The 11,688-nt window shown below is 36.2% G+C and overlaps 1 protein-coding gene across 1 annotated transcript; it reads right to left on the bottom strand.

Moving 5' to 3' along the window:
• Positions 1-1,723: 1,723 nt before the first annotated feature.
• On the bottom strand, positions 1,724-3,094 carry LOC139898176 (probable aspartic proteinase GIP2). Its single transcript, XM_071880893.1, has one exon. The coding sequence runs from the start codon at positions 3,076-3,078 to the stop codon at positions 1,774-1,776; it is 1,305 nt and encodes a 434-aa protein (XP_071736994.1). The 5' UTR covers positions 3,079-3,094; the 3' UTR covers positions 1,724-1,773.
• Positions 3,095-11,688: the final 8,594 nt, after the last annotated feature.

Here is an 11,688-nt window from a genome sequence, read left to right as displayed (position 1 = left end):
TATATATATATATATATATATATATATATATATATATATATATATATATATATATATATATATATATATATATATATATATATATATAATCTCACCAGTTGACTTTCTTTAAATTACTTATGATGAATAGTATGAACAATTTCTTTTTAGCCAATGAGAAGGGAGGATTTAATACAAGATAGGGTAATAGGGGCTACTTCAATTGAGATGTCAAATATATCTAGGATCTTGTCAACTAACACGTTGTTTCGGTCTGACACAATTGTAACACAAAGAAATATCCACAACCTGCAGGGCCCACTAACACTTGAAATTCATTGACGGGTCCATCCCAGTATGAAGACAAGTAAAAATAAATAAATAAACACCATTATATTTTTCCGGTACCATAGGTGGTGGAAACAGGGTGAACGGGTGGACGGAGAAACACACGATCACAATCACAAATCACCACCACCGAATTCAATCACTACTTGTTGAAAACCAACAGCTATCATCACTTCACGTGTCACTCGAACAATTCCTCTCCGCCGCACAAACCGACCTCTCGCCCGAAAAAATTAGGTCTGAGAAGGATGCTGAAGTGCGCGAAGTTATGATAAGGCTGTGATAATGAAAATGAGGTGAAGATGATTGATTAAATGAATGGTGAGTCGGTTGGAGATTTAATTGATTTGAAGCCGCTTTTGTTCCAGGTTTTTGATTTATTTTCTACTCTACATTTACTTTCCTTTAATTTTTACCGCACATTAACTCAATTTATTAGTATAAAAGACACTTGTGTAGTTTATGTCAAATTGCATATGTGCAAAAATGATCATATCTGTATGACTATATCATTGTTTGATTCTGCGTTTTAAGATATTGTCTATGGCTAACCATTGGTGTGTTGGTTTAAGAACCACCTTTTGAGCCACTAGCCCATTAGTCATCTTCCTCACTGGTTGAGCTTCTTGCAGAATTTGATCCTACGACTTCATAAGCTGACATGTCCTGAACTAGAAATAGTATCTGATTTCAAAGTTATATGCAGCAGTGAAATTCAACCTTTAAATTGTAAAATTAGTTTACATTTTGTTTGACTGTATAAGTCATCTGGCCTTTTGAGTCTTGCTGCAAATTAGACATTAGACGGATGACCAAAAGTCAAAACTAAAACTTGTAAACTACTCGGTGGGGGGAACATTGGTCCGAAAGCTCAGTTAATGGCGTGTTCTTTAAAGATTTTAACATGAATGAACTACTGAGACGTTGAAGTAGAGGTTGTGCCAAGTCTCCTGGCAGATAGTAAAATTAGAAATTAGAACTCGAATTAGTTCAACTCTATGATGGTGACAGAAGTCTTAGGAACGTGATCTCTAAAGACAGTTTTTATGTTGTTATTAGGTCATGGTTGTAAAACCAGTTGTCGGTCTTGTAAAATTTTAGAAAATAAGCGGGTCTTGACCTGACCTGTTTGACCTGTCTAAAAACTCTGACCTATTTGGGCCTCAACTCATTTGGGCCCAAATCCGTTTTGACCCGACCCAATTACCCGACATAGTTTAATACAAAGTCAAACTGATCATTTCTCTCATAAGTTCTACTTGAGTAAAGTTACTTCTATTGGATAGTTAACCACTATAAGTGTATAACCATACCAAAACATCAATAAATAAAACATAAAACAATCTTTATATTTTATTCCTTATAAATCAATAACACACATAACGAATTAGGTTACATGGCTCAATCGTTTTTATTCTAAAAAAAAATAACTTATTCATGTTTTAATCAAACAGCTGATGTAAAATTGAAGTTGGCACACGAAGTTGATCGACCAAGAAGTGTAGAGCTGAATCCGAGCCTTGACTTTTCAAGGTCAAACTGTAGCAAATTATCCTCTATTTGATGCCCTCCGATAACCACAGGAATAGTAGGTGCAAAATCTGTTCGTGCTTCAACGAATGCAAGGCACAAAACATCATTCTTAACCGCAACCATCGAGTTTGCACCAAATATCCTCCAAACGTTCTTGCTTTCCAACACAAGGTCAATCGAAGGCACTGCGGGACCCACACGAGTACTACCAATATTCTTGGTACTATAACATGCTCCAAAAGGTGCAACATTAGGTACCCTTTCAACGTTCTTCGGCATTGCTTTCACAAATGCTGATACAAGAGCTTTGTAGATTGTAGTTTCCAATACTGTGTAAGGTTTATTAGTGCTAATTATCGTCCCACCTCTACCCTCAGCGTCAAACGACAACAAAGATTCGTTAAAGTTAACACGTTTGTCGTTAACTTTGATAGATTTCACACCAATGAAATATTCAGGAGACGCATCGCCCACAAATCCACCACCAGTAATAATCGAGTTTATTATAAGAGGCGTGTAGGAAAGAGAAGACGACGCGTCCACATTTGGAAGCAACGTATACGGCCCATCTCCGAAAAACACGGCCCCACTAGATTTGGTCGACGAACTCAAACATAGAGCGAATTTCGTGTCGTATTCAAAATACGACGAAAGTTGAGCTGGAAGTGACATTTTAGTCCTGCCAAGACCAGCTACACCAGTAACACCATTAGCAAGACCAATATCAATATTGTTGCTACCACATACAAAATAAAAACTTGGGACTTTAATCATGGGCAGAACATTTTTCCCGTCGGTCGATTGTATCGCGAATACGTCGCCTACGATGGGACCCGAGGTACTGATGCTGCCAAAGGGATTGGTGGGGAAGCTTCCACAAGTGTTATTGGCGCAATCAACTGATGGTGGACTAAAACATGCAGTGATGCATGAAGTTGTGTTAAGAAGTTGGCATGGAGAAGAGTCACAAATGGGATTAGTAAAAGTAGACGAGGCGTAGCCTTTTTCGCAGTTGACCCATATGAATTCGCCACCAAGGTCAAGGCTTAGTTTGACTTGGACTAATGGTGTTCTTTGAGAGATTTGGGTGACATATTGAAGTGTTTTTGCATCTTTGGTTACTTTGAGGAATGGGCGAGATGAGGTTTTAGCTTCAGAAAAGGACACAGTAAAGAGTAATGAAAATAAGAAAGCTAAAGATAAAGATGAAGAAGCCATTGAATTAAAGATTGAGGGGGGGGGGGGGGGGGGGGGGGGGGGGGGGGTGATTTTGATGAAGGGATTATGGTGTGTTCTTATAGGTGAAATGTTGGATATATGCTCAGACGCCCGCCCATGTGGATAGATGCTTTCAATTATTTTATTAATATATGAAAGACCAATATGTTCTTTTTATATTGTTTAAATTTAAAAAATGATTATTACCAAAAAGATGGACTTTAGTGACGGAATTCGGTGATGCTCTTTTTAATGAACTACACATTTAGACCAAATTGGTGACTGAGGTCACTTGGCATGTCAGATGTGATTTGCTGAGTCAGAAGAAAAAGTGGGGAGTGGTGACCTATGTCAGTTAGTGTGTTAGTTAGTGTGTTAAAATAATATTTTATTATATTTAATAATTTATTCTTTTGGAAAAAAAGCAAAAATAAAAAAGGGGGTAAATATCCGTCGCCATTGCGACTGACATGGGAGAAAAAGGCACAAGTGACTAGGGTGGGGGAGTGGTGTCACTAAGTGACATGGGGTGACATGGTGGGTGACATGCTCCACTCCTGGTGCTCTAAGTACCGCGGCTTTTTTCACCCCTATGTCGTCTACATGTTATCACAAACACTCAACAAACGCCTGTAATGGAGCGTTTGTGGGCATTTCTCTGAAGGCGTTTGTTATCTTGAAATGCTGGAGGAGAGGAAGGTGATGGTGAAGTGTCGATTATTGATTGGTTCAAGTTATTTTCTCTATTCCACATTTTATTATTTATTTATTAAATACCTATCAAATTTTAACACTATCACCCACAAATTTTCTACAACCTCTCAAAAAACACCCCCCATTACACTTACCTCATTTCCCCATCATCTGTGACAGAACTTGAATCCGGATACAGATGGGACGAGTGTAAAAAATTAATAAATTTTTCATTGTCAGCAGGGGTAAAACACTAAAAAAACTTTATTTTTTGATAATTTGTTTTTTATTTAGTCTAAAATTTTTTCCCCATTAAATTCAGATAGTGTAACGACCCTGGATTTTTCAACGTTTACTTATTAATAATTGTTATTATTAATACTTGTGATTTAACGAATGTATGCTATTACATTTACTTGTTACCATGATTGATCATACTTGACTTTAAATGCCCGAAACGTTTTTGTGACACACGTACATTACACGAATAATATTTTCAGATATTATTTACATTCATGATTAAGTTTTATTAATCATTTTAATTAACTATGGTTATTAGTTAGTTATTTGTGCTTTTAATTGGATTAACTTGTTAATTACATACATACTTGAGCTTTTAATTGTACATGAGCTTAGAAGCCCACCCCACTCACTTTAATGGACTTAATTAGCCCAACCTACTTCTTTAATGAACTAGTTAGCCCACTAACTCATGTAAGTGTTACTTTGAAATGGAACTAGTTAGTTATTTGCATGAAGAATCTAGTTACTACATAATTCCCATGCATGCACCCATTTTAACCAACTTTAAAGGCTTTAACATGCATGAGACTAGTGTGTAAAACTCTCCCCCCTCCCCCACTAGAAACCGTCCACTCTCATTGCTACAAGGGGAGTTTTGTTTTCATTTCCTTATTACTTGTTTACTTGCATTTCACTTTCATTTACACACACATTCAACAACACTTCAAACTCTCTCAACTTTTCTCTCTTATTCTCTCTAAAACTAGTAAGTAACAAACAATATTTCTCTTCTTTTTCTTGTCACAAAACCGTGACTTACATATACACATAATCATCATCATCTTTTGTTCTTTGTTGTTAATTATTTGTAGTTGTTAGTTGTTGTTATTTACTTACATGTTATCAAGGATCAAACTTACTAGTTTGTTCTTCTTTTATCTTGTATCTACAAGAACACTCAAGAACATAAACTTACTAGTTTATGTTCTACCTTAAAGTTTTAAAGATTGTAAGTTCATGGTTGTAAAAATCATACTTGTGAATCATGTTTGTAAACTTAAAATTTTACTTTCTTAAAGATCAAGACTTAGGCTTGAATCTTTAAAGTATGAAACCCATGAACTTATTAACTTGCTTACTTAGTTTATTTCTTTATATTATGCACTTTAAATTCATTTTTGTTGGTTAATATTGGTCAAATGTTATTAGTTAACTTTGATCTCATTAATCTTGAACTAAAGTTAACTTTAAATAGTTCAAGAACATGTAAGTAAGCTTTCTTTAATTATAACTTGGTACACTTATGTTAGTTCTAGACTTTTGGGTCTAGGATTTTCAAGATCTAACTAAGAACTATGTTCTACAACTTAAGATCTTGATTTCATAAGTTTATTTTCAAGTTTGTAACTTATTATTAGTTTTAAAGTTCATGTATGTGTTAGATCTAAGACTTTGATGTAACTTTGGTTCATCAAACTTCATACAACTCTTAAGTGAGTTGTGCTACATGTCTTAGACTTACACTTGTATCATAATAGTCAAAACTTGGTTAATATTACTTTCATAGTTCATGTATGTGTCGGATCTAAGACTTTGATGTAACTTTGGTTCATCAAAACACTTGCAACACTTAAATGAGTTGTGCTACATGTCTTGGACTTGCACATGTGTTATGATGGTGAAACCTTGGTTAAGATGATGCAAACACATCAACGAGTTGTACACTTGAAGCTATATGCATCAAGGATGAGAACCGTGATAAGAATCGAACACCAAGAACCCACCGGACCTACAGTTTTACTGTTTCTGTGTCTGACCCGTACGACCTAGGCTACTGTAATTATGATTTAGATAGCTCTGTTCGAGTAGATAACTTTTCATATAGGACTCGTCTTAATCCGAGTTACGGTTTAGGATTTATGGCCCTCCGATCGTCACTATGTCCATTTAACGTTGTGCTAAGAATTCTGACCTACTCGCACTTAGACCGTCGCCACGGTCAAACGAAGACGAGTTTCCTTCTGTAATTTTTACCACAACTAAACGACTCATATACGGAGCCATGGCCACTGGTCTCACCTTATTTCAGTAGGTATTGAGGCCATGGTGACTGATCAAAGTCAGACTTAGTTTTAAACTACTTTCATAAACGAAACTTACTTTACGCCTTTTGTTTGATGATGAATGATGATGACCTTTAGGACCTTATTTACATACTTTTAAACCTATTCGGACGATTTACTGACTTAGTACTATTTGACTTAGGTTGAGGACTTTCCGGACCTACACACTTGCTTATTTCCCTTAGTCATACTTTACCGCTACTTTATCATTGTGAGTTATGGCATCCCTTTTTACTTTAACTATTTTGGGAACTGAGAATACATGCGCATTTTACGTTTTACATACTAGGCACGAGTACTTAAACTTATATATGTGTGCGTTATACAACGGCAGAAACATTCCCTTTAGCTCGGTAACGTTTAGTCATTGGTTTTTGAACCGGTGAACGCGAATCTTAGATATGGATCCATAGGGTTTGACATCCCCACTCGGGCTAGTAGCGCTAGCATTTAACGGGTGTTTAATACTTCGTATACATACGCACTTGCCAAGTGTACTTTCAGGGGGTATAAACGTTAAGTTAGTTACCAAGTGCCCACGGTTAACATATACTTTATCATACTGTTTTGAAACGCTCTTTGTAGCACTGAAATCTCGTGGCCTACCTTACATTACTGTTATACTTAAACTATAGCTCACCAACCTTTGTGTTGACGTTTTTAAGCATGTTTTTCTCAGGTGCTTAAGGTTGCTTCCGCTGTGTACTATTCTTGCTGTAGACACCCGCTGCTCTAGAGTTATTATCGCATGAACTGTTTATCTTGCATTCATAACTTTAATACATTTGAAACTATGATTTGTAACGACCTAAGGGTCACGTACTATTATATTTGCTTCTGTTCATTGAAGCATACTTTGGTTGTAAAACATTTGGCGTTGGTTATGACGTCAGCTTTTACCTTGAATGCAAACTTGTTTTGAAAACGCATATAGTGTTTGACCTTGTAATGATCCTGTTGTTGATGGTCCGTCCATGATGATTTAGTACGGGGCATCATAGATAGGGCGGATACCCCTTTGTGATACACTATGTTCCACCACATGTCTATCATTACCCTGTCATGGTCATAACTCAAAAATATCTCTTTTTCACTCCACGTAGAAGTCATCATTATCTGTGGTCTTATAGTGAAAGTCATCTTCACCCAATTGTTAGGATACAGCAACCAAACTCAACAAGAGTTAAATTACCATATATGGTAATTTGACTTTATGATCAGAAGTTGTTAACTTCATCATTTTTTAGAATAGAGATCACAAGACTGCATTGGTCAAAAGTTCAACGGATACAAGGCTCTCCACAAACAGCATCTTTTCCATAAATGTTATAAGTTCACAGTAATTGAACTATGAACACCAGACTCTCAATTGAACGATAAATCAAAATTATAAGAACAAGAATTGAGAGAACACGATATGGAATATATGTTTTATAATATTGATCGTGCCAAAAGATACATTGAATGAAAAGCACACGTCCCTATTTATACAGATCAAAAACCAAATCTGGAGATTTGGTTTCCAAAACTACTTTGCTACAAATAAGGAAAAGATAAACTTAAAAACTTAACAAATATGCAAAATAATTCTGAAGTTAATCTTCTGGAGATAAAACCGAATCAAAACATATCTTCTTAATATTTAAACATATCTCTAGAATCTTCCTTAGCTTAGCCATCAAGACATCTTCAAATCGTTGACTTCAATAAGCACCAGAGTCTGCTACCTCAGACTCTAAAACTCCAGACTCTAAAACTGCAAAATACTTTGACTCATCAGATTATAATTCCCAACAATCTCCCCCTATCTGATGATGTCAAAACAACCTGTTCACCTACTTTTTCAACTTTGCATAGTCCTTTTCAATCAGTTTACACTTGCTCTTCATAAAATGAATTTTCTTCAACATGGACAGTTTGCTGTACAAGTGATCCAACAATTTGACTCTAAAAGGATAAGTCTGCTCTGTCACACATCTGGTTAACAAACTGATCAACAACTCAATACTAGCTCCTTCAAACTGTTCAACCCTAATCAACATCCTTTGATTTCCATTTGTCTTGATCATCAAAGCATCCAAATACTCAACATATTTATCATCAACAAATTCTAAATGTTCAGGAACAGCATACCTTTCTACATGTCCCTTAGCTCTCCTCTCCTTCATCTCTAGATCAAACATCCCACAAAATACCTCATAATCCTTAAAACTTATAAAACCTTCTTCAAATACCAAATGTACCAGCATATAAACTCTCTTCAACACTTCTTACACAATAACTTGATCATCTGTATACTCCTGGATACACACAGCTATGCCTTTCCACTCACAAAAACCCAATCGAACAATTTGATTCAATTTAACTCTTAATCTCCTTGCATAGCAGCAACCACAACAACACTAGTGCTTCCTTGAATATCACCAACACCACCAACAGCAACCATTAGAGTATCACCAACACCCCTATCAGTTATATTCTCTCCCTCAATCTAATGCTCCCCCTCAATTTGAGCTCTCTTTGATTGCTCCCCCTCAAAACTTGCAAAACCTGCATCATCTGACCTCTTTCTTTTCTCCCCCTTTTTGACATCATCTAAAGGCAGAGAAGATATGACCTTCCAAATTTCAGTTTGTTGATTTTTGAGGGAACAAATATCAGAAGCAAACCCAGTAAAGCATTGTCTCAGTTCATCAACACCAACCATCCTTTTCTCCAGCTCAGCCAACCTGTGATTAATTTCTGCAACAGACCCTGAATCACCTGCACTAGACAACTCCTGCATATCCCCAACCAACCTCCTTACCTCCAACAGCTCATCTTTTGAAACAAAATTATTATTAAAGTTAAGATTATTAATCTTAGACTGCACACCAGAGAGTTTGTCATCAAACTCCTTAGTCAACTTGGTCAAAGCCTGATGTAGGCCAACCATAGTGACTGGTGCCTCAGTCTGAGATGTAGTGCCAGAAGATAAGGGTAGGGTTGGTATGTCCTCACAGCCTTCCTGTTGTAAAGAAAGCTGATCCTTAGACATAGAAGATTTTGAGGCCTGTATCTCACCCTGTGACATGAGTGTGATATTGGCAGCCTGTGCAAGTAAGTGTAAGGATGGAATATTTGAAGTGAGTAGTGGCAGACTTAAGTCTGGGGTAGCAGTTGGCTTGGTCATTGCAGTAGGTTGTTGGATTTGTTTATTTGAGTCCAGGATTGGGACTTTTTCATGTAAGTCAACTGAGTGGGTTATCTCAGCGACTGTAGTGTGGGTATCCAAGCTAACTAACCTACCAGGTTCAGGCTGGGTTAAAGCACTCTTTTCACCAACCTCTAGCAGAGGTGGTGGAATAGTACGTGCAGCACTTTTCCTAGTGAATTTTTGAGGTGAATTCACAAGTGCTGTAGAATCTAAGGTTGTAGATATGGTGGTATTCTCAGTATGAACTGGTGGGTTCATAAGGTGGGTTGAGTGGATAATTTGTTCAGCAGCAATGGGTGAAGATGTGTTAGAGTGAGGTGGGATTTCCTCACCCATGTCTTCAGCCTGCTCTGTTTGTGGAACATCACCAAAAAGGCTCTCGTTACTGGTTTTAGCCCCAATAAGGCTCTAGTGTGCGATTCATCCGTGGGTTACAGGCTTGTGTATTCAAAGTTGTTCCCTGTTTTGAAACAACCACACGTCGAGTAAAATTACCGAGCCAACTAAACCCGGTTTCGGAGTAGGGCGAAAAAGATACCAGAGAATGGCAATTTGTACAATTCAATTCAATTCAATTCTTGGGTAACAACTTTGACTCTGATTGCTCAGAATCTGCAGGTTGGTCTGCACGGTCAAGATTGACCCAATGCATCATAACAGAAAGTTATCAAAAAGATTGACACAATCATTATCAAATTAATACTCCTGACAAAATTTTCAAAAAGTTTCCATTAACTCCCTTCATTAATACCAAATTTGACCCTTTTATTTTAGGAAATAGAATAAAGAAAAAAAAAATTAACCTAAAAACGAAATTTAAAAAAAAAACTTTATTTGACTAAAGAAGGAAACAAATTTATACACAAAAATACACTTGAGTAAACTTTCCCAGACTCTGAATAATATTACGTCACCCAGACTCTAAGAAAATAATTCAGACTCAAGAAATATCATCACTGGACAACATTTCAATAGATGGATTTAACATTCCAAGTTGTCTAAGAAGATAGAAATGCCTTTTTTTAGGAAGTGCTTTAGTGAAAATATCTGCTAATTGATCCTTAGTGCCAATATGCTTTAAAAACACTTTTCCCTTTTCAACACAATCCCTTATAAAATGATGCCTGATTTCAATATGCTTGGTTCTGGAGTGAAACACTGGATTCTCAGTAATAGCAATTGCACTTTCATTATCACACATTATTGGAGTTTTGGTCAATGATAACCCAAAATCCAAAAGTTGATGTTGCATCTAAAGTAACTGAGCACAACAACTTCCTGCAGCAACATATTCAGCTTCTGCTGTGGAAGTGGCCACATAATTCTGCTTTTTACTAGACCAGCTGATCAATTTTCCACCTAGCAATTGACATCCACCAGAAGTGCTCTTTATGTCTAATTTTCAACCTGCATAGTCTGCATCTGTGTAACCAATTAGATCAAACCCTGAGTCTTTGGAGTACCAAAGACCCAGGTTAGGGGTACCTTTTAAGTACCTAAAAATTCTTTTCACAGCTTTATAATGAGACTCCCTAGGATCTGATTGGTAACGTGCACAAAGACATGTAGCAAACATTATATCAGGTCTACTAGCAGTTAAGTATAGCAAAGATCCAATCATACCTCTATAGGTTGATTGACAAGTGAGTTTTCCAGATTCATCTTTATCAAGCTTTTCAGAAACACTCATTGAAGTTCTTAAAGTAGAACAATTTTTAAAACCAAATTTAGTTAACATGTCAGAAATGTAGTTACTTTGGTTAATAAAAATGCCTTCAGAACTCTGTTTAATTTGCAACCCAAGAAAATAGTTTAAAGTACATAAATTGCTCATTCTATACTCTTCATACATAATGTCAGAAAACCATTTTCTTAAGTGTGAATTAGTGATAAGGCTAAAAAGGAACATATATTTCATAGCAAAATCCCCTAAGAAAGACAAGATTTTAGTTGCAATTGTTCCATTTTCAAGTAATATTCGTTTATTTTAAATAAGTGCGAAGACAAAAGGCGAAAACGACGAATTGAAGACACAAAGGTCCAAAAAGCTCAAAAGTACAAGATACAATCAAAAAGGTTCAAATTATTGATGAGGAACGTCTAAAAATGACAAGAGTACAAGTTACAAAACGCAAAGTACAAAATATAAAATTGTACGCAAGGACGTTCGAAAATCCGGAACCGGGACCAGAGTCAACTCTCAACGCTCGACGCAACGGTGTAAAAATTACGAGTCAACTATGCACAAGAATAAAATATAATATTTAAATAATTCATAATAAGAATAATATTAAATAATAAAAAGTTGTTAATTGAGCATAGTTCAGGGGTCATAAGTGAAAATTCAATTTCTAA

The sequence above is a fragment of the Rutidosis leptorrhynchoides genome, chromosome 3, assembly GCF_046630445.1.
Source record: "Rutidosis leptorrhynchoides isolate AG116_Rl617_1_P2 chromosome 3, CSIRO_AGI_Rlap_v1, whole genome shotgun sequence".
NCBI classification, from domain to species: Eukaryota; Viridiplantae; Streptophyta; class Magnoliopsida; order Asterales; family Asteraceae; genus Rutidosis; species Rutidosis leptorrhynchoides.
Note: the sequence above shows the minus strand (reverse complement) of the source record. Positions and strands in the feature narration are given on the sequence as shown.

Bases quoted from the DNA above. Each gene is read 5' to 3' on its own strand.
- LOC139898176 (XM_071880893.1), bottom strand. From the start codon at position 3,078: ATGGCTTCTTCATCTTTATCTTTAGCTTTCTTATTTTCATTACTCTTT.